The sequence below is a fragment of the Oncorhynchus mykiss genome, chromosome 22, assembly GCF_013265735.2.
Source record: "Oncorhynchus mykiss isolate Arlee chromosome 22, USDA_OmykA_1.1, whole genome shotgun sequence".
Lineage (NCBI taxonomy): Eukaryota > Metazoa > Chordata > Actinopteri > Salmoniformes > Salmonidae > Oncorhynchus > Oncorhynchus mykiss.
In genome coordinates this window covers 16,997,763-17,024,630 of record NC_048586.1, presented here as the reverse complement: position 1 = coordinate 17,024,630, position 26,868 = coordinate 16,997,763, and the positions used below count along the sequence as shown (strand labels likewise).

General features: G+C 42.1%; 1 protein-coding gene across 5 annotated transcripts in view; it reads left to right on the top strand.

Annotated features, from left to right (window-relative positions):
- Positions 1-26,868, top strand: part of LOC110501509 (protein TANC1) — a 180,963-nt gene that overhangs the window by 24,655 nt on the left and 129,440 nt on the right. For all 5 annotated transcript variants that reach the window (XR_005038794.1, XM_036958878.1, XM_036958877.1 and 2 more), the window contains exon 2: positions 4,218-4,310. Coding sequence is in view for 4 of the 5 variants with exons in the window: in XM_036958878.1 (XP_036814773.1) it covers positions 4,250-4,310 (61 nt within the window). In the remaining variant the exon portion in view is untranslated. The remainder of the gene's footprint in view (positions 1-4,217; positions 4,311-26,868) is intronic.

Below are 26,868 nucleotides of genomic sequence, written 5' to 3'. Positions count from 1 at the left end.
TGTGTTGTTGTATGTGTCGAATTGCTACGCTTTATCTTGGCCAGGTCGCAGTTGCAAATGAGAACTTGTTCTCAACTAGCCTACCTGGTTAAATAAAGGTGAAATAAAAATGGTTAAAAAACATGCACAAATGCGATTATTGTGGATAGTCAGGTTAATATGATAGTTCAGTTAAAACGTTTACATTCTTTGCAAGAAGAACAATTTCCCTAATAAGCCTATTTTCATGGACACATCTGAAATCAGGCTACAATGGGACGTTCTACCACAGTGACCATGATACATTTTTTTACTTCGCCTTCTGCCATAATCAGTTCAATATTGAATTATTAGTGTATATGTCAACGTCCTCAATGTGTTGACAGTTGACAGTTCACTGAGGCTTTCCTATGTGCCACTATCTAGGTTTCAAGATTAGATTTCTGATGTTTGATGAAGAAACATCTTTAGTAGATGCAGGCTTTGTCTTTGTTCACATATACTGAGTATACCACACATTAAGAACACCTTCCTAATATTGAGATGCACCCCCCCTCCTTTTGCCCTCAGAACAGCTTCAATTTGTCAAATTATGGACTCTAGAAGGTGTCGAAAGTGTTCCACAGGGATGCTGGCTCATGTTGACTCCAATGCTTCCCACAGTTGTGTCAAATTGGCTGGATGTCCTTTGGGTGGTGGACCGTTCTTGATACACACGGAAACTTTTGAGCGTGAAAACCCGAGCAGCGTTACAGTTCTTGACACAAACCGGTGTGCCTGGTACCTACTACCATACTCCGTTCAAAGGCACTTAAATATTTTGTCTTGCCCATTCACCCTCTGAATAATACACATACACAGTCCATGTCTCAATTGTCTCAAAGTTTAAAAATCCTTCTTTTACCTGTCTCCTCCCCTTCATCTCGGGGGCTCCTAACCATAAACATCAATGCCTTTCTTAAAATCAATACTCAAGTAGATTTTTTTAAACCTGCATATTTCATTAAAATAAATTCATGTTAGCAGGCAATATTAACTAGGGAAATCGTGTCACTTCTCTTGCGTTCTGTGCAAGCAGAGTCAGGGTACATGCAGCAGTTTGGTCCGCCTGGTCCACCATTTCTTCCTAACAAAGACCGTAATTAATTTGCCAGAATTTTACATAATTATGACATAACATAGAAAGTTTTGCAATGTAACAGCAATATTTAGACTTAGGGATGCCACCCGTTCGATAAAATACGGAATGATTCCGTATTTCACTGAAAGAATAAACGTTTTGTTTTCGAAATTATAGTTTCCGGATTTGACCATATTAATGACCTAAGGCTCGTATTTCTGTGTGTTTTATTATATTATAATTATGTCTAAGATTTGATATAGCAGTCTGACTGAGCGGTGGTAGGCAGCAGCAGCAGGCTCGTAAGCATTCATTCAAACAGCACTTTCCTGCGTTTGCCAGCAGCTCTTCATAATGCTTGAAGCACTGCTCTGTTTATGACTTGTAGCCTCTCAACTCCCAAGATTTGGCTGGCAATACTATGGTGCCTATAAGAACATCCAATACTCAAAGGTATATGAAATACAAATGGTATAGAGAGAAATAGTCCTTTAATACCTGTAATAACTACAACCTAAAACTTCTTAACTGGGAATATTGAAGACTCATGTTTAAAGGAACCACCAGCTTTCATATGTTCTCATGTTCTGAGTAAGGAACTTAAACGTTAGCTTTTTTACATGGCACATATTGCACTTTTACTTTCTCCTCCAACACTTTGTTTTTGCATTATTTAAACCAAATTGAACACGTTTCATTATTTATTTGAGGCTAAATAGATTATTTATGTATTATATTAAGTTAAAATAAAAGTGTTCATTCTGTATTGTTGTAATTGTCATCATTACAAATATATATATAAAAATCGTCCGATTAATCGGTATCGGCTTTTTTTGGTCCTCCAATAATCGGTATCGGTGTTTGAAAAATCATAATCGGTCCACCTCTAACAGACACCCTGGTTCAAATCTAGGCTGTATCACAACCGGCCGTGATTGGGAGTCCCAGCGTCATCTGGGTTTGGCCGTTGTAGGCCGTCATTGTAAATAAGAATTTGGTCTTGCCCAGTTAAATGAAGGTTACAATTTAAAACATCTATACTGATTGCATTGGATTTAACAAGTGACATCAGTAAGGGATCATACACTCTTCGGATGTCCCCATTGGAGAACCCTTGAAGAACCCTTTTGGGTTCCATGTAGAACCCTTTCTACAGAGGGTTTTACATAGAACCCAAAAGGATTCTACCTGGATTCAAAAAGAGTTCTCCTCTGGGGACAGCTGAAGAAACCCTTTGGAACTCTTTTTTCTAAGAGTGTAGCTTTCACCTGGAAAGAGCAGGTGTCATGGAAAGAGCAGGTGTTCTTAATGTTTTGTATACTCAGTGTATAGGCCTAAACACATTACTGAACTTGAATAGAGTTCTAGAACTAGAGCTCTGGAGTCCTAACTGGAATAGAGCTTTAGAGAAAGTGTTTTCTAATACTGTACAGATCTATTTAGGCCCGCTACATTATTTTCAGATCCACTGTGAACAGGTTTAGCTCTGGGCAGGTGAATGAAATGTCCCTAATGTAATCACAGCAGGAGATATTTTCTAATGGCCTGTCTTGTAACATGTCATAAGCTGTTTTGCCAGACTGGGAGGTGGAGACTAGGGTTTTTTTGTCACCCTATTCCCTATTTAGTGCACTTTTATTGACCAGGGCCCACATGGTGTAGGGTGCCATTTGGGACACAGTAGATTACAGCTGTCATTTCAAGAGCCCATGTGCTTCTTAAGTTGTTTATGGTGCTGGGTGTGAGTTGGATGGGGGTGGTACGATTGTCTCCAAACAGGATGTGGTTAGCACTGACCTCCCTGTGCATTACTCTGGGTGGGGTCTAGCCTGTGAGTGATTGACCTTTATTAGTAACCAAGAGTCATGAATGTGTGTTTGAAGGCGAGTGTGCGCTCCCCTTGGCATCACCAATCCTTTGTCTCTGGTATTGGTGTTCTGGCCCTGTCCATTTTGTTCGTCTAGACAGATTTAAGCAAATCCCAGTTTATGCCTACCCAATATGATTTCAGATAGAAAATGCAGTCCCATTGTGCCCTGGGAAAAAATATTGAATGAAAAGGATTATTTATTATGTCTGTTGTGAAGGACCCGAGGAAGAGTAGGCCTAGCTGTAGCTTCAGTAACAGCTAATAGGGATCCTAATAAAAAAACGAGATACTCATCCACCCCCATCAGTCAGTCAAAAGAGGGCCAGTGCACACACCAGAGGGCTTGGATCAAAGCTTCTTGGTAGACCTCTCCATGCTAATGAAAAACAATATTTTTTTCCTCCACAGCTCCAGGAGCCAGTGGAGGTCTTAGTGGAGCTTACAAACTCCAAACTAGTTAACTAAGGGCCCACATTCTGGATCCTTGTAGCCTGTGTCCTGTGTGCGAAAAGACACCCTTAATTGGCAGGGCCTCCGTTCCCTGTCTCCATGGTGAATAATGAGCTGGTTCTATAAGTAGAGTGCCAAATTCAGCACCATGTATTCAGCTATTAGGAAGTGAAGAGTGAAGGAAAGCAATTTATGTGTTGACAATAATCATGGTTGCTAATAGTTTGGGCTCTAATTTGGGCTGCATTGCACTGTGTATCAGGTGAGAAAAAGGCCAACAAGAAAATGGCCAACCAGAACAGTAGGCTAACATTCCTGTTAGTTACCCAGTAATAGATGTTTGTATAGCATAACAAAAATGCAACTCACCAAGGCCTTTTTACCTAGCTAAATTAGGTCTAATTCAAGTTACCAGCATATGTGCCTCTTGACTCAAGATTATAAAGACTCAGCAAATATCCAAGCTTTAGAAATATTGTGAAAAGTGAGTGTGAAGGCCCAAGTTCAGCCACGTAGCATCAATTAGATGTGGAATGTGGAGAATCTGACAGATTGTTTTCCTGCATAGCAAGAGAGCAGACCTTGTCCGTTCTGTTTAAATATTAGAGCATTCTTTCCCCGGCCGGCCCTCTAGAGATGACCTGCCGGCTTGGGAACGCTGTGGGAAAACTCCCAGCGGAGTGTCAGGAGAGGAGGGTATGAAATGCGGGTTGCATTATCGTCAGCCTGTACATTTTCTGTTGACTCGCGCACTCACTCTCTGCCTGTCCTGCTCTTGAAATGGTTGTGTTTTTGCAGGGGGAGAGTGAGAGGATTCCAAGAATCGGATCATGTTCAAGGCAGTGCTGAAGAAGAACAGAGACGGAGGGAAGGGGAGCAAGAAGGAGCCAGGTATGTGGAGTATGGCTGACTGCTGCAAGGTCACTTTGACCATTGTGCAACAACATGTTACCCTCAGACTGCCTTACTTCCCACACAAACCTGCCACAACCTGTCTCCATTATTTATATGTTTTTATGGGCATCTATTAATTGTTTAGTCTTACTTTTTTATACAGAATGACAATGGATGTGATTGGAAGTTCGCTGGCGATATACAAAGGGTTTATCATAATAGGCTTACTGTACAATTAGATTAAAAAAACAGATACAAATACTCCTTATGGAACAGCGGGGACTGTGAAGCAACGCATGCATAGGCACATACACATGCACACACACACACACACAATAACATATGCACTATACACACACGTACATTTGTGTTGTAGATATGTGGTTCTAGAGTAGGGGCCTGAGGGCACGCACTTAACGTGTTGTGAAATCTGTTGTGAATGTATTGTAATGTTTTTAAAGTTGTATACCTGCCTTACCTTAATTCTGCTGGATCCCACACAGTAAAAATATAAGTGTTAATTTAACTCCTATAGAGTTTAATTCAACACTGTTTCAGATAACATTTGGTCTCAGTCTACATTGTGTTAAAGTTACTCTACAGGTAGTGTCACATTTTCAGAGTTAATTTGACTTCAAATGGTGTTAAAATTCCTCTGAATTGAGTTGAATTTACACTGCAATGACTGCATAATTTTACACTCCGATTGTCACGTTCGCCATAACGAGGAGACCAAGGCGCAGCGTGATATGAATACATTCTTCTTTATTTAAACGAAGAACACTAAACAAATGTGCCGCTATAACACGAGTGCTGACATGCAACTACACATAGACAATAACCCACAAAACCAAAATGGAAAATGGCAACCTAAATAGGATCCCCAATCAGAGACAACTATAAACAGCTGTCTCTGATTGGGAACCAATTCAGGCCACCATAGACCTACATTTACCTAGACAATGCCGTAACCCCATAGAATTACAAAATACCCTAGACAAGACAAAAACACACATACCACCCTCGTCACACCCTGACCTAACCAAAATAATAAAGAAAACAAAGATAATTAAGGTCAGGGCGTGATACCGATTTAATCCCGACACTAGAGCTCATTGACTCCTCATAGTGTTGAAAATACTCATACTGGGTTAAAATAAGTCAGCACTGTAATTTTTACACCCCCTTTTAAACTGTGCAGGAAGAGTAGCTGCTAATATGGATTCCTAATGCATACAAACACAGATACGTAGTAATGAGTTAAATTTGTAACCTGAAGTTCTGAGAATATGCACACAAATATGGCTCATGCCTTTCGTCGCTCTTCACAAACATTTCATCATCTGAGCCAACATTTGTAGCGAGCAAGCAGTTTGAACATATATGGTCATAAACTGGTGTCACTGTCACTGACCATTTTTCTTAAGTAAGTCATTTTCTTGGTGCTCTCGGGGTATACACAAACACACATGTATAAGCACCATGGCTCCAAGTTTTCAGTATTTATAAAAAAGTATTTATTGGCTATAAATAACCCATACCACAGTCTCTGTTTCAACATGGAAAATGTTGTTAAACTGATGTGTAACTAGAGAACAGGGTAGGGTAATTAACCTTTTTTTAGAATAGATAGGCCTACCTCCTATCCCACAGGAAGGCCTTATTATTGCAGTCAGAATGACCCTGGAGAACTCTGAACTGGTATACTCTTTGACACTACTATTATTGTCAGTGTGACATCCCCATGAGGATGCTGGTGTTGTTCTGGCTCTTCCATGTAATCTGTTAGATTTTCCATTACGACTGGGAATGAGTTTGACTGTAAGTCACTCAGCAGTGCTAATACATTTCTGACTCACGTCTAGCGACATAGATCGTGATCTATCTTTTCATAAACAGACAGAGATGATGTAGGACTAACACGAGGCGATGTTGTCTGGTCTAGACTCGCCTACTATAGGAAGGGACAGTTGTAAGTAACATAAGTACTGTATAGCAGTACAGCAGTTAAGTATCTTGAGTCAATTTGCTCATCTTTAGATCAGGCTGCGACTTGCCTCTGTTATATAAAACAGTCGACATACTGTTAACAAAAGTGATCAGAGTCTGGCTTGCCTAGACACTGGCTACCTATCTTCAGCACCAGGTTACCCCTCTCCCACCCCTTCTCTTTAGACTGCGTCTCAAATGGAACACTATTACCTATATAGTGGACTACTTTTGAACAGGGCCCAAAGTGCAGTGTATAGGGAATAGGGTGCCATTTGGGATGCAATCGCTGTTTTCCACTGTGAGCACCCCAGATGACAATCTAAACCACAGTTCAGGTCTGTATGAGGAATGTAACTGCAGGCTCTTGCTCTGAACACACTTTTGTTGACTAGGGATCTTAAACTGTACGGCAATGAATCACAGAGCAGTACGGAAGTTTCCCCCTCGTGTTACTATGATTCTATCCATGTTACGTTTACTATCTTTAACAGCAATGTAGTAAGCCTAGGCGTTGTTTTAAATGGAGCCCTTCACTGTGCGTCAGCCCAGTCAGGCACCACCAGAGGCGAACACACACAGGACTGCTTGCGGTAGATGAGCATTAGGGTGTGAATGGCGGGAAAAGGCTTCACCCTTTCCCAGCTCTTTACAAAGTTGGATGCTATCCAATAAAGAAAAGCAGGTCTCTCTCCATTTCCCATGCTGGGACAATAAAAGTCAGCCACTCTTCTCCATTATTCAGGGAAGGACAGATGAGCTGCCTCAGCCTTGCTTTAAGCAGTCATTAGTGGTCATTCGGTCACTATGCTGTCTTTAGAGATGGAGCAGCTAGATGGTCATTTAGGCCTATTTACATCCTCATTTGCCTATCATAGGAATTCCAAATCAAATTGACTCAATCTGTAAACCAAGAATTGGCTCAGTTGGCCCTTTTATGATTTAGTCTAACCTAGCCAAATGTTTTAGAGTCAGTTAGGCTAAGCCATTCATTGGAATGAAAGAGGAGTGGCAACAAAAAGGCTTTGGTTTTAAACCTTATTTTATGACTTTGTAAATAAATGTTCAAGTGGCATAACAAACTGTGTCACTGGCAAGGAGCCCAATGGTTAAGGGCGTTGGGTCAGTGACGGAAAGGTCACTGGTTTGTATATTCGAGCTGACTAGGTGAAAAATACATTTGAAGTCAGAAGTTTACATACACTTAAGTTAGAGTCATTAAAACTCATTTGTCAACCACTCCACACATTTCTTGTTAACAAACTATAGTTTTGGCAAGTCGGTTAGGACATCTACTTTGTGCATGGCAAGTAATTTTTCCAACAATTGTTTAGACATATTACTTCACTGTATCACAATTCCAGTGGGTCAGAAGTTTACAGTGGGGCAAAAACGTATTTAGTCAGCCACCAATTGTGCAAGTTCTCCCACATAAAAAGATGAGAGGCTTGAAGTGTACCTATGATGACAATTACAACTATGACAAACAAAATGAGAGAAAAAAAAATCCAGAAAATCACATTGTAGGATTTTTAATTAATTTATTTGCAAATTATGGTGGAAAATAGGTATTTGGTCAATAACAAATGTTTATCTCAATACTTTGTTATATACCCTTTGTTGGCAATGACAGAGGTCAAACGTTTTCTGTAAGTCTTCACAAGGTTCACACACTGTTGCTGGTATTTTGGCCCATTCCTCCATACAGGTCTCCTCTAGAGCAGTGATATTTTGGGGCTGTTGCTGGGCAACACGGACTTTCAACTCCCTCCAAAGATTTTCTATGGGTTGAGATCTGGAGACTGTCTAGGCCACTCCAGGACCTTGAAATGCTTCTTACGAAGCCACTCCTTCGTTGCCCGGGCGGTGTGTTTGGGATCATTGTCATGCTGAAAGACCCAGCCACATTTCATCTTCAATGCCCTTGCTGATGGAAGGATGTTTTCACTCAATCTCACAATACATGGCCCCATTCATTCTTTCCTTTACACGGATCAGTCGTCCTGGTCCCTTTGCAGAAAAACAGCCCAAAAGCATGATGTTTCCACCCCCATGCTTCACAGTAGGTATGGTGTTCTTTGGATGCAACTCAGCATTCTTTGTCCTCCAAACACGACGAGTTGAGTTTTTACCAAAAAGTTCTATTTTGGTTTCATCTGATCATATGACATTCTCCCAATCTTCTTCTGGATCATCCAAATGCTCTCTAGCAAACTTCAGACGGGCCTGGACATGTACTGGCTTAAGCAGGGGGACACGTCTGGCACTGCAGGATTTGAGTCCCTGGCGGCGTAGTGTGTTACTGATGGTAGGCTTTGTTACTTTGGTCCCAGCTCTCTGCAGGTCATTCACTAGGTCACCCCGTGTGGTTCTGGGATTTTTGCTCACCATTCTTGTGATAATTTTGCCCCATGGGGTGAGATCTTGCGTGGAGCCCCAGATCAAGGGAGATTATCAGTGGTCTAGTATGTCTTCCATTTCCTAATAATTGTTCCCGCAGTTGATTTCTTCAAACCAAGCTGCTTACCTATTGCAGATTCAGTCTTCCCAGCCTGGTGCAGGTCTACAATTTTGTTTCTGGTGTCCTTTGACAGCTCTTTGGTCTTGGCCATAGTGGAGTTTGGAATGTGACTGTTTGAGGTTGTGGACAGGTGTCTTTTATACTGATAACAAGTTCAAACAGGTGCCATTAATACAGGTAACAAGTGGAGGACAGAGGAGCTTCTTAAAGAAGAAGTTACAGGTCTGTGAGAGCCAGAAATCTTTCTTGTTTGTAGGTGACCAAATAGTTATTTTCCACCATAATTTGCAAATAAATTCATAAAAAATCCTACAATGTGATTTTCTAGATTCTTTTTCCTCGTTTTGTCTGTCATAGTTGAAGTATACCTATGATGAAAATTACAGGCCTCTCATCTTTTTAAGTGGGAGAACTTGCACAATTGGTGGCTGACTAAATACTTTTTGCCCCACTGTATATACACTAAGTTGACTGTGCCTTTAAACAGCTTGGAAAATTCCTGAAAATGATGTCATGGCTTTAGACGCTTCTGATAAGCTAATTGACATCATTTGAGTCAATTGGAGGTGTACCTGTGGATGTATTTCAAGGCCTACCTTCAAACTCATTGCCTCTTTGCTTGACATCATGTGAAAATCAAAAGAAATCAGCCAAGACCTCATTAAAAAGAATTGTAGGACTCCACAAGTCTGGTTCATCCTTGGGAGCAATTTCCAAACGCCTGAAGGTACCACATTTATCTGTACAAACAATAGTACTCAAGTATCAACACCATGGGACCATGCAGCCGTCATACCGCTCATGAAGGACACGCGTTCTGTCTCCTAGAGATGAACGTACTTTGAAATGTCCTCTGGTCTGATGAAACAAAAATGGAACCATTTGGCCATAATGACCATCGTTATGTTTGGAGGAAAAATGGGGAGGCTTGCAAGCCGAAGAACACCATCCCAACCGTGAAGCACGGGGGTGGCAGCATCATGTTGTGGGTGTGCTTTGCTGCAGGAGGGCCTGATGCACAATAGAGGGCATCATGAGGTTTGAAAATGATGTGGATATATTGAAGCAAAATCTCAAGACATCAGTCAGGAAGTTAAAGCTTAGTCGCAAATGGGTCTTCCAAATGGACAATGACCCTAAGCATACTTCCAAAGTTGTGGCAAAATGGCTTAAGGACAACAAAGACAAGGTATTGGAGTGTCCATCACAAAGCCCTGACCTCAATCCAATAGAACATTTGTGGGCAGAACTGAAAAAGCATGTGCAAGCAAGTTAAACAATTTAAAGGCAATGCTACCAAATAATATTGAGTGTATGTAAACTTCTGACCCACTGGGAATGTGATGTTAGAAATTAAAGCTGAAATAAATCATTATTCTACTATTATTCTAACATTTCACATTCTTAAAATAAAGTGGTGATCCTAACTGACCTAAAACAGGGAATTTTTACTAGGAATAAATGTCAAGAATTGTGAAAAACTGAGTTTAAATGTATTTGTCTAAGGTGTATGTAAACTTCTGACTTCAACTGTATATCTGTGCACTTGAGCAAGGCACTTACCCAAAATTTCTCTTGTAAATCGCTCTGGATTAGAGTGTCTGAGAAATTACTAATATGAATGTGATACTATTTATTTTCTCTGGAAGAGATCCATTTGCTTGTAAAGTCAGCTCTGATCTTGAAACAGCCTGAAATTAGGTTAGTAAGTAGTCTTCTTGGAGACGGCCATGCTAATCAGATCGGGTAGACTGCCGAATATCTAATGCTCTATGGGCCTCGATTGTAACATATTGCACATTAAATATTCAATGGACCTTCTGTTAGGTGCGAATAAAGAGTTCATTACTTTCCCAAATGGTATTGGACAAAGAAATAAGGCTTAAATCTACCGTCTGGTCCGATACAGTGCAGTCAAATGTCTCTTAATTTGCCAAAATTTGACCATATCCTCATGGCATATTCAGGTCGGATTTATGCACAAAGATTAGGTTTTTATAACGGAATTGGATATGACTGAAAGTATTGCTTGCTGCCGTGTTTGGAACTGTTTTGTGCATCCTCCCTTTGGCTATGACCTCGGACAATGAGAATGGCAACATCTGATTTGCTTAAGGGGTTGTTGCCTAAACAAGGGCAAAATAGTTTGACACAGTTTATTTAATTCCTTTCTCCTTTGACTCAAATCTATTTGTATCTGTTGTGGATGGATCAAGACCACTACCATTGGAACAGCATTAACCAGTTTGCTCTTATGTACAGTATACATGGACTCCCGAGTGGTGCAGCGGTCTAATGCACTGCATCACTACAGACCCTGGTTCGATCCCGGGCTGTATCACAACCGCCGGTGATCTGGAGTCCTATAGGGCGGCGCACAATTGGCCCAGCGTCGTCCGGGATAGGGGAGGGTTTGGCCGGGGTAGGCCGTCATTGTAAATAAGAATTTGTTCTTAACTGACTTGCCTAGTTAAATAAAGGTTAAATAAAATAAATACAAATAAATAAACACTGAGAGACCAGCAAACAATGAAAGCACCCCCCTTCCCTGTAAAGAGCATGACAGTGATAAATGCTTTACAAAAGCACATCAAAAGTCCACGGATATGTGTCATGGAAATGAGTGTAATGAAAAGCCTTGATAATTGTAGTATTGCATGATAGCTGGGCATATGTTCCTCATAACGCGGTGGCTTGGAGGCAACTTAAAAGGAGTCAGGGAAAAACTTGGCCCCTGTGCCAGACACCGGACCGCAGTCATTAGGCTGCCTCTAGGAGCCCCATATATCCAGGGCCCACAAACACACCATTCGCTAATTCAGCCCTTCTTCCTCCTCTTTTCTCCTACTCTACCTCCTCCAAATCTGCTGTGTGGAATTGGCCTTTTTAATCCCTTCTAAATACACATTTTTATGGTCCGGCATTCCGGAAGTGGGATACCGCTTAGCTTTGGCCTCTGGGCTTTGATGTGAACACTTTCTTTAAAAGGTCACATTGCCAGCAAGCCTCACTGACGTTAATGGATTTGAGGCTCAAAGCACCGGGAGCTCAGTGGATTATATAGTTGTTAAATTAAACTCGTCTGGATTAATTGGTATTCTCTTTGAGGATATACGCTGGTTTTCTCCTGTTAAAACCTCTTAAAAGCTAGGAGGTGCAGTCGCAGGGTACACAGCAGCAACCATAAGGAGACAAGATGGGTTTTTAGAGGAGAACGGCTTGAAGAAGCACTTAGGAAATTGGTATGGCCAGCATGGGAGATACAGTGTTTCCAAGTTCTAACTCTGATACGTTGTAGATGTTATACATTTTATGAGTTGGAGATGGAGTGAAGCTGAAATGGGGGCCCCATCTCGTCCCTGTGACAGACTGGAACCACATGAAGAGAGTCTAATGTTTCAGTGTTTCAGTCTTTGGGGACATCTACAGCTACCTACAGTGCATTCGGAAAGTATTCAGAACCCTTGACTTTCTCCACATGTTGTTACGTTACAGCCTTATTCTAAAATGGATATAAAAAAAATCCTCAAACAATCTACACGTTATATCCCATAATTACAAAGCAAAAACAGGTTCTCTGAAATCTTTGCAAATGTATTGAAATACAGAAATACCTTATTTACGTAAGTATTTAGACCCTTTACTATGAGACTCGAAATTGAGCTCAGATGCATCCTGTTTCTATTGATCACCTTTGACATGATTTGCAAAGGCACACACCTGTCTAGATAAGGTACCACAGTTTACAGTGCATGTCAGAGCAAAAAACAAGCCACGAGGTCGGAGGAATTGTCCGTAGAGCTCCGAGAAAGGATTGTGTCGAGGCACAGATCTGGGGAAGGGTACCAATACATGTCTGCAGCATTGAAGGTCCCCAAGAACACAGTGGCCTCCATCATTCTTAATGGAAGACGTTTGGAACCAGGCCGCCCAGCCAAACTGAGCAATCGTGTGAGAAGAGCCTTTGTCAGGGAGGTGACCAAGATCCAATGGTCACTCTGACAGAGCTGCAGAGTTCCTTCTGGAAGGTTCTCCCATCCCCAGAGAGGACAACCATCTCTGCAGCACTCCACCAATCAGGCCTTTATGTTAGCGGCCAGACGGAAGACACTCCTCAGTAAAGGTACATGACAGCCTAATTGGAGTTTGCCAAAATGCACCTAAAGGGCTCTCAGACCATGAGAAACAAGATTCTCTGGTCAGATGAAACCAAGATTGAACTCTTTGGCCTGAATTCCAGGCATCACGTCTGGAGGAAAACTGACCATCCCTAAAGTGAAGCATGGTGGTGGCAGCATCATGCTGTGGGGATGTTTTACAGCGACAGGGACTGGGAGACTAGTCAGGATTGAGGGAAAGGAGCAAAGGTTTTTGAGATCCTGGATGAAAACCTGCTCCAGAGCCCTTTTAGGACTTCAGACTGGGGTGAAGGTTCACCTTCCATAATTACAAACAACAGCCCTAAGCACACAGCCAAGACAATGCAGGAGTGGCTTCGGGACAAGTCTCGGAATGTCCTTGAGTGACCCAGCCAGAACTTGGACTTGAACCCGATCTAACATCTCTGGAGAAACCTGAAAATAGCTGTGCAGCGATGCTCCCCATTCAAACTGACAGAGCTTGAGAGGATCTGCAGAGAAGAATGGAAGAAACCCCTGAAATACAGGTGTGCCAAGCTTGTAGCGTCGTACCCAAGAACACTTAAGGCTGTAATCGCTTCCAAAAGGTGCTTCAACAAAGTGCTAAGTAAAGGGTCTAAATACTTATGTAAATGTGAATATTTAATTTCATACATTTGCAAAAATTGTATTGCTTTGTCATTATGGGGTATTGTGTGTAGATTGATGAGAAGAAAAAACAGTTTAATCAATTTTAGAATAAGGCTGTAACGTAACAAAATGTGTAAAAAGTCAAGGGGTCTGAATTCTTTCCGAATGCATTGAATCTACCTCCCCACTGCATTATACTCCTCACAGAATTTCACCTTCTCTAGCGTCTCATTTCCCAACGTAGAGAACACTTAAGCCGGGTGTACTCTACGTGATTTGGGCCAGATTTAGTTGTCCCAGATAAGTTTTTGAGATCCGAGACAAAATTCCCATGTTGTTGTCTATTCGGGGCACGCGGCCATCACCGATGCTCGTTTAATGTGAGCGGGTCAGAGACGCAATCTGAGGGCTACCGAGCTTGTCTTTGAGCAGTACCAGATGTCCCGATATTTTCAAACATGTTTGATTTCATCGTAACAAAATTGTGAGATATGCAACGCTAAGATTTGAGAATGGTGATCATCAATAGCCAATGAGAGCTTTCCAGAGAAGAAGCTAGCGTGATGATGACGTTGTATCACATCACCCAGAATGTGTACTCTCGAGCAGGAGCGATGACTACTGCTATTACGCGTTTGTACTTGCCAAAGTGTCAAATCATTAGAGCTCTGTGTGGAGCTGTGTGGCAAGCTTAAATGTCTGACTGAAAACATTTGAGGCTTGTTCTAGCTACCTAATCACATCACATCATTGATTCCGCTAGCATCCTCACGACCAAGTTAAGAATTACCCTTGTCTGTGCCACATCATTTAGCCTGCGCACCACTACTTTGGCAAGACAAAAAAAAAATACAGGAAAGACTGTTGTTTAATGTCAGAGGCTCAGCGATGTTAGGATTTTAAAAGTTGTGTAGTGTCAACTAGAGGTCGACAGATTATAATTTTTCAACGCCGATACCGATACCAATTTTTGGACCAAAAAAAGCAGATACCGATTATTGGAGGACCAAAAAAAAAGCCGATACCGATTAATCGGCCGATTTTTAAAAATGTATTTGTAATAATGAAAATTACAACAATACCAAATGAACACTTATTTTGACTTGATATAATACATCAATAAAATCAATTTAGCCTCAAATAAATAATGAAACATGTTCAATTTGGTTTAAATAATGCAAAAACAAAGTGTTGGAGAAGAAAGTAAAAGTGCAATATGTGCCATGTAAGAAAGCTAACGTTTAAGTTCCTTGCTCAGAACATATGAAAGCTGGTGGTTCCTTTTAACATGAGTCTTCAATATTCCCAGGTAAGAAGTTTTAGGTTGTAGTTATTATAGGACTATTTCTCTCTATACCATTTGTATTTCATTAACCTTTGTCTATTGGATGTTCTTATAGGCACTTTAGTATTGCCAATGTAACAGTATAGCTTCCATCCCTCTCCTCTCCGCTACCTGGGCTCGAACCAGGAACACATCGACAACAGCCACCTCGAAGCAGCGTTACCCATGCAGAGCAAGGGGAACAACCACTCCAAGTCTCAGAGCGAGTGACGTTTGAAATGCTATTAGCGCGCACCCCGCTAACTAGCTAGCCATTTCACACCGGTTACACCAACCTAATCTCGGGAGTTAATAGGCTTGAAGTCATAAGCAGCGCAACGCTTGAAGCATTGCGAAGAGCTGCTGGCAAAACGCTAATGGGTGGCATCCATAAGTCTAAATATTCCTGTTACATTGCACAACCTTCAATGTTATGTCATAATTACGTAAAATTCTGGCAAATTAGGCGGCCCAAACTGTTGCATATACCCTGACTCTGCGTGCAATGAACGCAAGAGAAGTGACACAATTTCACTTGTGTAATTTTGCCTGCTAACTTGGATTTCTTTTAGCTAAATATGCAGGTTTAAAAATATATACTTCTGCGTATTGATTTTAAGAAAGGCATTAATGCTTATGGTTAGGTACACATTGGAGAAAGGACAGTCCTTTTTGGCGAATACGCACCACATCGATTGTATGCAACGCAGGACACGCTAGATAAACTAGTAATATCATCAATTGATTGTTTTTTAAAAGTTTAATGCTAGCTAGCAACTTAACTTGGCTTACTGCATTCGCGTAACAGGCAGGCTCCTCGTGGAGTGCAATGAGAGGCAGGTGGTTAGAGCGTTGGATTAGTTTACTGTAAGGGTGCAAGATTGAATCCCCGAGCTGACGAGGTAAAAATCTGTTGTTCTGCCCCTGAACAAGGCAGTTAACCCACCGTTCCTAGGCCGTCATTGAAAATAAGAAATGTGTTCTTAACTGAGTTGCCTAGTTAAATAAAGATTAAATAAAGGTGTAAAAAAAAAAAAAAAAAAAAAAAATTGGCCAAATCGGTGTCCAAAAATACTGATTTACGATTGTTATGTAAACTTGAAATCGGCCCTATTTAATCGGCCATTCCAATTAATCGGTCGACCTCTAGTGTCATCCCGGCATTACTTTCTAGAGCAGGCCTGGGCAATTATTTTCCATGGAGGGCCACATTAAGAATATATTTTTCCAATTTTTGGCAGAATCATTTTACAGTATGTATGATTTTGTTGACAGCTATATTTACGTTAAATTACGTCCAGATATGCTAATTATTTTACTTTTTTAACATTCACAGAAATAGACCACATCCATGTTCTCCTTTTGGTAGGTATTTTCATTATTAAACATGCAATGAACTACATGGAGGGAAAAGTACACTGTGCATTCTGCACCACGGATAGAACTTTTGTTAACGGGTATGCACAAAAACACAAACAGAGAGCGAGCTCAACATTACATTTAAACTACTCAATCATTGTGAGGAGTGAAGTCTCTGATGGGCATTGACTAGAGCAGTGAAGTCAGGTATAGTTTCTGATGTCGCTATGCACAGGATTGCTGAAAGGTGAGAGTCAGTAAGAGATGATCTGTGCCTTGACTTGTTATATTTCATCACTAAAAATGTCTGTTCCCATACATAGGTTGACCCAAACAGTACAAACACCTTCTGAGCATGACTCCTAATCTTTGGAAAGTTTTATTCATCAAGAGATGCATAGAACCTCGTCAGTGACATTGTTTTGAATAAAACAAGTTGTCCAATCACTGCATCAGACTGAAGATCGATAAGCTCAAGTTGCAGGTCAAGGTGAAGGAGAGGAAACCAACAGCATGTAATTTTCACTCTGAAATCCTCAAAATGACGAGAAAGCACACCGTTCAAACCACGCAGCAGCGATGTATACTTATTCCACTGGTCATCTGATAGGGAACATACTAGTAGTGTCGGAAGGTGGGTGAGATTGTTGGCTTCTACTTGGCGGGTCAGGAGGAGTAATTTTCCCTTGAAGGCTTTGACAAGGCTATAGATACAGTGCCTTGCGAAAGTATTCGGCCCCCTTGAACTTTGCGACCTTTTGCCACATTTCAGGCTTCAAACATAAAGATATAAAACTGTATTTTTTTGTGAAGAATCAACAACAAGTGGGACACAATCATGAAGTGGAACGACATTTATTGGATATTTCAAACTTTTTTAACAAAGCAAAAACTGAAAAATTGGGCGTGCAAAATTATTCAGCCCCCTTAAGTTAATACTTTGTAGCGCCACCTTTTGCTGCGATTACAGCTGTAAGTCGCTTGGGGTATGTCTCTATCAGTTTTGCACATCGAGAGACTGACATTTTTTCCCATTCCTCCTTGCAAAACAGCTCGAGCTCAGTGAGGTTGGATGGAGAGCATTTGTGAACAGCAGTTTTCAGTTCTTTCCACAGATTCTCGATTGGATTCAGGTCTGGACTTTGACTTGGCCATTCTAACACCTGGATATGTTTATTTTTGAACCATTCCATTGTAGATTTTGCTTTATGTTTTGGATCATTGTCTTGTTGGAAGACAAATCTCCGTCCCAGTCTCAGGTCTTTTGCAGACTCCATCAGGTTTTCTTCCAGAATGGTCCTGTATTTGGCTCCATCCATCTTCCCATCAATTTTAACCATCTTCCCTGTCCCTGCTGAAGAAAAGCAGGCCCAAACCATGATGCTGCCACCACCATGTTTGACAGTGGGGATGGTGTGTTCAGCTGTATTGCTTTTACGCCAAACATAACGTTTTGCATTGTTGCCAAAAAGTTCCATTTTGGTTTCATTCTTCCACATGTTTGGTGTGTCTCCCAGGTGGCTTATGGCAAACTTTAAACAACACTTTTTATGGATATCTTTAAGAAATGGCTTTCTTCTTGCCACTCTTCCATAAAGGCCAGATTTGTGCAATATACGACTGATTGTTGTCCTATGGACATAGTCTCCCACCTCAGCTGTAGATCTCTGCAGTTCATCCAGAGTGATCATGGGCCTCTAGGCTGCATCTCTGATCAGTCTTCTCCTTGTATGAGCTGAAAGTTTAGAGGGACGGCCAGGTCTTGGTAGATTTGCAGTGGTCTGATACTCCTTCCATTTCAATATTATCGCTTGCACAGTGCTCCTTGGGATGTTTAAAGCTTGGGAAATCTTTTTGTATCCAAATCCGGCTTTAAACTTCTTCACAACAGTATCTCGGACCTGCCTGGTGTGTTTCTTGTTCTTCATGATGCTCTCTGCGCTTTTAACGGACCTCTGAGACTATCACAGTGCAGGTGCATTTATACGGAGACTTGATTACACACAGTTGGATTGTATTTATCATCATTAGTCATTTAGGTCAACATTGGATCATTCAGAGATCCTCACTGAACTTCTGGAGAGAGTTTGCTGCACTGAAAGTAAAGGGGCTGAATAATTTTGCACGCCCAATTTTTAAGTTTTTGATTTGTTAAAAAAGTTTGAAATATCCAATAAATGTCGTTCCACTTCATGATTGTGTCCCACTTGTTGTTGATTCTTCACAAAAAAATTCAGTTTTATATCTTTATGTTTGAAGCCTGAAATGTGGCAAAAGGTCGCAAAGTTCAAGGGGGCCGAATACTTTCGCAAGGCACTGTATGATGTGCAAAAAGGCCCTTCCCTTGTAGTTTGGAATTCAGTTCATTCATGAGGGCCATGATGTCCACGGTGAAGGCAAAAATCAGCCAACAATTCTTTATCTTGCAGTTAAGGGAAATCCACATATATACCTTTCATTTGCAAAAACGCAGCAATCTCCGACTTCAGTTCCCACACCCTTTTAAGCACGTTCCCCAAACTCAGCCTTCTCAAATTTGTGTGGTAGGGGAGATCTGCATGACCCGACTTTGTCTCTTCCAACAATGAGACAAACTGCCTGTGGTTTAAAGATTTAGCACTTTAGTGACTGTATCCACAACATGGCTCATTTTCAGAACACATTTACAGATCACCTCCTGATGACTAATGCAATGCAGCAAAATTATTTTTTGATCTGGGTTCAGCTCAGCTTCTTGATCTTGTATCCTTTTCTAAAGGCCAACGTTTTTTTCCTGTCAAGTTTGGGCACCCATCAGTGGTCACACTGTATAACTATTCAAAACTCAGTCCCAGCTTTGCCACACACTTATTAACCTCCCCCAATAAATATTTCCATGTGGTTGTGCTCTTCATTGACTGCACTGAAGCAAGCTCCTCTGTAATTTCAAAGTCTGGGGTTATACCTCCTAAGAATATAAACAACTGCACCGTGTGACGTGCATCACTGGTCTCATCCAGGGCCAAGGAGAAATAGGTGAAATCCTTTACCTTGTCTTTCAACTGTTGTTCCATATTGTCTGCGATGTCATCAACACGCCGTGTCACTGTTCGAAAACACTTTCTTGTCGGGGAAAAGTATCACTGCAGAGTCAATTAAACATTCTTTAATGATTTCACACTCATCGAATGGCTTGCTATGTTTAGCAATTTTGTGGGACAGTACATAGCTAACTCTCGCAATTCAGTTTTTTGCTGAATGCCGTTTTGTGAAAAGTCCTTGCTGATTTTGCAACTGAGAAAGCAACTTTTTCGATGCACTTGCCCCCTGTTCAGAAGACATATTCCTATATTTCTCTGCATGCTTCGTCTGGAAGTGTCGGTACAAGTTGTAGTCTTTCAAGACAGCGATGCTCTCTTTGCACACTAAGCACACAGCTTTCCCTGATACCTCAATGAAGAAATATTTCGATGTCCACTCTTGCTGGTGTCACAGCTGTTGAAGGAACTGGACCAAGGTGCAGCGTGGTGAGTGTACATTTTCTCCTTTATTCGAAATGATGCCGACAAAACAATAAACAATACAAACCGTGAAGCCTAAGGCTATGTGCCATCAAACAAAGTTAACTTCCCACAAACACTGGTGGGGAAAAAGGGTACCTAAGTATGGTTCCCAATCAGAGACAACGATAGACAGCTGTCCCTGATTGAGAACCATACCCGGCCAACACATAGAAATAGAAAATCATAGAAACACAAAACATAGAATGCCCACTCCAACTCACGCTCTGACCAAACCAAAATAAGAGACATAAAAAGCATCTCTAAGGTCAGGGCGTGACAGCTGGAACACCCTACATTCATTGTCTACTTTCCTTTTCTTTGAAATCTTTGAAAAAATGTTGCCCAATATCTAGCTAGCTACTATTTGTAACTGTGATGTGTGTGTCAGCCTGTCAGTCACTGTCTGCCTTCAAAATAAATGTCCCACAAGTGGTGGGAGTTAAATCATTACACAAAGGCGAGTATTCATTGGGCTTTTAATTTGAATAACAAATTCTAGCAAATTCTTTATGTGATCTGAGCATGATTCCGCGGGCCGCATAAGGCCCCCGTGCCAGCCTTTGCCCAGGCCCGTTCTAGAGTAAAGTTTTACCGTTACCTACCTTCCTTCTGCACTCTACTCCCACATCCCACCAGTTTCATCTCTTTCAATGCAGTGATCAGAGCCCAGAGAGGCAGGCTGGCTGTGAAGGCTCAGGCTGTGGGGGCTGGATTCATCCCTCCTGCGGCTCCCAGCTCTAGCTATAGTTCTATATGCTGAGATGGAGACAGCCAGCTGCCAGACAGAGCTGACTGTTGTGGTCCAGTGTTAATCACACTAGCATGTCTTTGCCTTGTACTCTCTGGGGCAGCAAGGCTAAACTGCCTCAGCTGCTCCTCTCCACTGACTCCCCCGCCCGCTACCAGTTGGCACTGGCAGGAGCCCTCTGAGCTTGGCCACATGGAGACAGGCCACCTGGTCAGAGGAAAGTTGGAGTCAGTACAGAGTGGGCCCAAGCTAAGCCCATTGCCCTGCATTAACCACTAGTCTGAAAAGCAGAGGCCGTATCCACAGCAAACAGGGAACTTTTTTTTCAGTCTTGTATTTTTCGTTCAACAATGTAGGCTACAGATGGTGAACCGAGCCAGTTTGCTGACTCATTTTTGTCCGCAGCTGTGTGTAATCCTACTTCATATAGAGACAACTTCCTATACAGGGTAGCTATCTGACATTTGTTGTATTTAACTTTATGATATCAAGTCATTTGTATTTGTATTTTGAAGTAAATGTGTAAGTTGTTATTTGATGATGATGTAATCCTGTTTGATAGGCTATGTCATGGCTTGGCCATGTACAGTTGTGGAAGGAGGTCAGTTGTTACAGTAGGCCAACTCACCTTTGGAGTACTGAAAGAGAGTCGTCTTTCTCCTGCTGATATTGTAAATTGCATGGACTATCTACACTATGGCTAAGTTGATGATAACACCCTGCACATATACAAATCCCCAAGTAATTGGGATGCACTTCATTCATGTCCCTGTGATCTCATCAGATCCGGCGTTGCATCCAACCAGAGACAGAGCAACTTGGCCACCGACCTTTCCTTCAAAGAGCTCCCACAGCAGGGGGTGGTTTTGCTCTCCAGACCAAAATCCAATGGATACAAACTACTTTTAATTGAGAGGCTTACGAAAACTAAAGCAAAAGGTAAACAGAGTCCGCTTTATTAACACCGCTTCTCAGAATGTAAATGTTGTTAATCGCGCTCTCTTCTTTAATAAGAGCAATGTTTAATTAGGACGTTGAGCTCCAAAAGGCAGTTTGTCTCCGGTCATTTAGCTCATAGGAAATTAAAGATTAAAAGAATATTGTGATTCTGCCGAACACTAATGACTGCACTTTTGTGTGTGTGCGTGTGACGTGCGTGGGTGCGTGTGTGTGACCATTAGAGGGGTTGGTGGTGGTGGTAAGATGTAGGCCTCCACACTGTTGTCTCAGTTGTGAGGGCGGCTGGTACAGGCTGTCTCGACAGGGCTTCTGTGTGTTTGGGAAATGGGAGGGTGATTTGTTGGTGGAGACTTAGATGACAGAGGAAAACACATATCTGTCACCCTGGACTGTTGTCATTGCCAAGTGCTGCTGTCCAATTCTGTCTCGGCCATAGTTCTGAACATTCAAAATATCAGTGATTAAAAATAAATGATTCAAGTAAAAGAGAGAGAGATTATGTTTGCGTGAAGATTTCACTTGAACAGACAATGCAGAGATTCCTGCTGCAGTGATTTCCATATTTCTCTCCCCACTTTGGACTGTCTGCGGGGATTTAACATGAGGGATTTTCACTTGCTATGGAGGACCTTTCCCAATAATCAGCAACAACAGATGTTTTGGGAGTTGTTTACGGGCAGACAAGTTTTACAGATTACAGAGATTTGTCAAAACAAACGCTTAACAATAGCAAATTATTTGCTGAAAGGTGAATGACGTTTGTTTGTGTTTTTAGCATACCAGGGCCATTCTTTTAGCGATTGAAATGCTAGTAGGCTTACACTGTGTCCAGAATTGTCACCATACCGTTGACATTTAATCATAATGTTTTATACTGTTGTTGTTGCCCAGTTAGTTTAACTCTAGTGAGCTTAGTCCTGTAATTTCCTAAATGTATTTGGTCAGGGAATACAGACATTGGAACTGAAGCCTCCCTCTGTTGTACTCCTTTTGGCCTGCATCCCAAATGGCATCCTATTCTCTATATAGTGCTGGTTCTAAAGTAGTACACTATGTAGCGAACAGTGTGCCATTTGGGCCACTGACTTATTCTGTGTAAAGAAGAGGGAACATTTGGTGAAATATTAAACAGACAGGCAGGGGCAATGCTGCTAAACCGCCCAGAAGGCTTGTTGTTTTTCCTGGACTGTTCTCTCACCATTAGTCTGTCCTCTCTCTTTGTTTGTCAACGGCTTCAGCTTCCTGGGTCAGCAGGAAGCCATTTCTCCAAATCTGATTTGCTTTAATGAGGTGCCTGATGCTATAGACATGTGTCTCAAGCCTCCTGTTTCCAGGGTGAATGTTTGCCTGTTAGGTGCTGGTCTAGTGCTGCTTCATCGTCACTGTGGAAGAAGGGTTAGCCCAGAGTGTGGACATAAGCTATTTGTTGAAGATGGGGGCAGCTCACAGACACGGAGACACATAGCACAAAGGCTGTAGTAGTAGTCTAGAGCCTCCACATACTAATCTGTCTGTCCCACACTGTGCCCTTTCATGGCATGTCTGGCCACAGGTGCCATTCTAACAGTGGGTTTTGACCATGGGGCCAGGGTTCTGGTCTAGAAGCACAGTTGAAGCCCGGCCCAGAAGGGCAATTTCCATGGAGAGCCACTTAGAGAAGTAATTTTTTTTCCATCACTCACATCAGAAGACATTAACATTTTAATTTCATCCAATATCTGACATGTTTTTGGATGACCTGATGACGTTGTCGCTGCTCGCACTGCTCCCTGTACGCAGGGAGTGCTAGTGCAAACCGGACGCAACTGAGGTATAGATGGTCCATGAATCGGCATGTGCAAACGTGAATAGATTACCTTGAAAACAACGGTCGAACACCCAGTTGTTATTATACCTCAGTGGTTTTGAACAATAGCGCCGCCTTCTCTTGACAACCCTTCGCTCCAATGCTTCGTTTCACTTGAAATGTGCATAAAGTAGAGCAGAGCTGAACTTTCTCTACCACTCTGCTAGTACGGTTCTCGCCGCTCACTTCCCACAATCCCCTGCACATGTCTCCACGTGCCCTCGTTGAAAATGAATGGGGGCCGAACTTCTTTTGCCGAATTCGTTGTTCATGAAAACCCACTCACTGTAAGACTATTTGTCAGGCTGGCTGGCTGTCTGAACAGCTGCACTGGTCAACCCAGCTCTCCTCTCCTCTCTTCAATGACCACGACCCCCACAACAGGCAGCTCCAGGCAGGAAAATGGCCTCTTAGCATCCTTGGAGATAGGGGAGGGGAGAATGCAGGGGCTATCAACAGACTCTCCTTCACCATCCTACCTGTCCCCAGGTTTAAAGAAGAGCTCTATCTTCTAGGTGCGATAGGAAGCAGTGACTCGGAGGTATTTATACCAGAGCTTAAGCCCTGCCTGGGGTTGTTTTGCTCTTGAGGTGAATTTTTTTTGTTGTTGTAAACTAGCCAGAGGTAAACTTTGCTTCCATAATATCCTGAGCTATAACTCAGTCTAAGGTATTCTTCTGGCCAACATATTCAGGCAGCCACAGCAGGAAGTCTAGACCACAAGTGATACATGTGAAACAGGAAGGAGGACACCCACCCACACACAGGGTTGGGTGATGTCAACCTTTGATCTTCCGTGATCATGTACTCATAAAACATTGTGATGTAAGATTGCATCGCTCTATTTTGGCGGCCTCTGGTACAACACTAGATTGTATTATCAACTAGCAACTCTCAGAAAATAGCAGTGATCAAATGTTTTCACACTTTTAGGGCTCTAGCGCAATGGTAAATCTAAGCGCAGGTGGTAGCGCTATAGGTTTTAGGCTGTTTAAACAACTTTTTGAGATGGAACTCTGTTATTGTTTCACCGGGAGAGAAAGCATAATTGCATAAAACGAAAAAAGTGTAGCCTAGCCCAAAGTCAAATTTATGTTGAATGGAGAGATAAGGGAATATAGCCTACTTTTTTTTTTTACAACAGCTAGACACAATATATGTTTAGGCTATAAGGCCAATGCATCCGACAAAGCGAGAGAGGCCTATATAACATAGGCAAGTCTGTTTCTGGAGTGCCATCACATCTGGCTGTGATTGGGAGTCCCACAGGTCGGCGCACAATTGGCCCAGCGTCGTCCGGCTTTGGTTTTATAGCAATATGTAAACATTATTAAAGTGATTAGTGTTCCATTATTAAAGTGGCCAGTAATTTCATGTCTATGTATGTAGGGCAGCAGCCTCTAAGGTGCAGGGTTGAGTAGCCGGCTAGTGATGGCTATTTAACAGTCTAATGGCCTTGAGATAGAAGCTGTTTTTCACTCTCTCGGTCCCAGCTTTGATGCACCTGTACTGGGGGGGGGGTGGAAGTGGTCTGAATGGAAAGGACAATGTTTCTCCCTAACCCTCTCCCTAACCCTAACGATTGATCTGATCAAATCTAGGCCTAAGAAAATAGAAACTAAACATTTCCATTTTCATGGCATAACGATTGATCTGATCGAATCTAGGCCTAAGAAAATAGAAACTAAACATTTCCATTTTCATGGCATACTAGAGTACAGCTGAGCCTATACTTCACAGTTCACATTGCTCTACATATCAGTAGATTAAACACTATGAGAAGCGTTGCAAAAACACACAAAATATGTCCCTCAGTACTTCTGGGTGTATGTTGTACATGATACTGATTCAAAATTCCATGACATATCAATCGATCATTATGTGATACAGCCCGACAGGATGCTCTCAATTGTGCATCTGTAGAAGTTTTGGAGATTTTAGGGGCCAAGCTGAATTTCTTCATCCTCCTGAAGTTGAAGAGGCGCTGTTGCGCATTCTTCACCACACTGTGTGGGTGGACCGTTTCAGATTGTCCGTGATGTATACACCAAGGAACTTGAAGCTTTCCACCTTCTCCACTGCGGTCCTATCGATGTGGCTATTTCCTCAAGTCCACGATCAGGAGGCATGCGTGGCCACGCAGTCATGGGTGAACAGGGAGTACAGGAGGGTGCTGAGCATGCGCCCTTGTGGGGTCCCTGTGTTGAGGATCAGCGAAGTGGAGGTGTTGTTTCCTACCTTCACCACCTGGGGGCGGCCCGTCAGGAAGTCCAGGACCCAGTTGCACAAGGTGGGGTTCAGACTCAGGGCCCTGAGCTAAATGATGAGCTTGGAGGGTACTATGGTGTTGAAGGCAAAGTGTTATGTTTGGGGCAAATCCAATAGAGCCTCACAATGGAGGCTTCATAATACCCCTAAAACCTAGCGGTCAAACAGGGAAATGGTTGCAAACTTTTTTCTACCACTCATTTTAGAATCACAAATTTACGTACACTCTTAACCAAACGTTCATCTTGATAAATCTCACACTTTACGTGGAAATTATCCCATGCGTGGTTTACGCACAGGTTTTGATTTATACATGAGGCCCCTGGTCTTCCAGGTCGGATAAATCAAAAACATGAAGTGCCTGCGTTACTCCATGACCAGGGTTGCCTACCCCTGACATAGGGTATTTATTGAAATAGACTATAGCAAATAGGAACAGGCAGATTACTCTGAATGTCACCGTGGCTGCCAGACTACATTATTTAGGCTACTGCACAACACCAGTCAAGTTCAAATAGGCAAAACCATCGTCTGTCACATCACAAAGTCCTCACCATCGACGATAGCTGTCAAACATTGTGGATAGACGATACTATGGTAATTTCGCCCAACCCTAACACACACCCTCACACACAGACACACACTAACACACTCCCCTTCATGGGTTGAACGACCGCAATTAACATTTTCCGCCGCCACAATCAACTGGCTTTTTATATTTTAAAACCATAATATCCTAGCACTTTAACCATAATAACAAACCCCTTTGTCATCCTCTTTTAGTTTCCCGTGTGAACAATGTGTTCCAGTTTGCTTAGATTAAAAGGCATCTAGACTAAATTACCTTTTGGTTTACCATTGTCAGGGCACAATGTGTTTTGTAGTACAGTTTATGCCATTACAATGATCAACAAAACCTCAGTTCCACTCACAACTCTGAGGATGTTTTGCTATTCTGCTTTGCCCACTCCTATTACTGAGTCTAATTCAATGAATTAAAGGCCTTGCTGGAACACTGGTTGGTGCCTTTCTTTGTTATTGTGTTTGTCTAAATGGTCAGGCCCAGACAGTGGAGGTGCGATTTTACATGCTGGACGGTAGGAAAGTAAAGGAGTTACTAAGGTAACCATTGAAGCTAGCTCCAGACCTATACCAGTATCAAAGTACTCCACAGCCAGCAGGCAACGATTAGCAGGGCGTAGCTCAAACCACATGACAAACACACACAA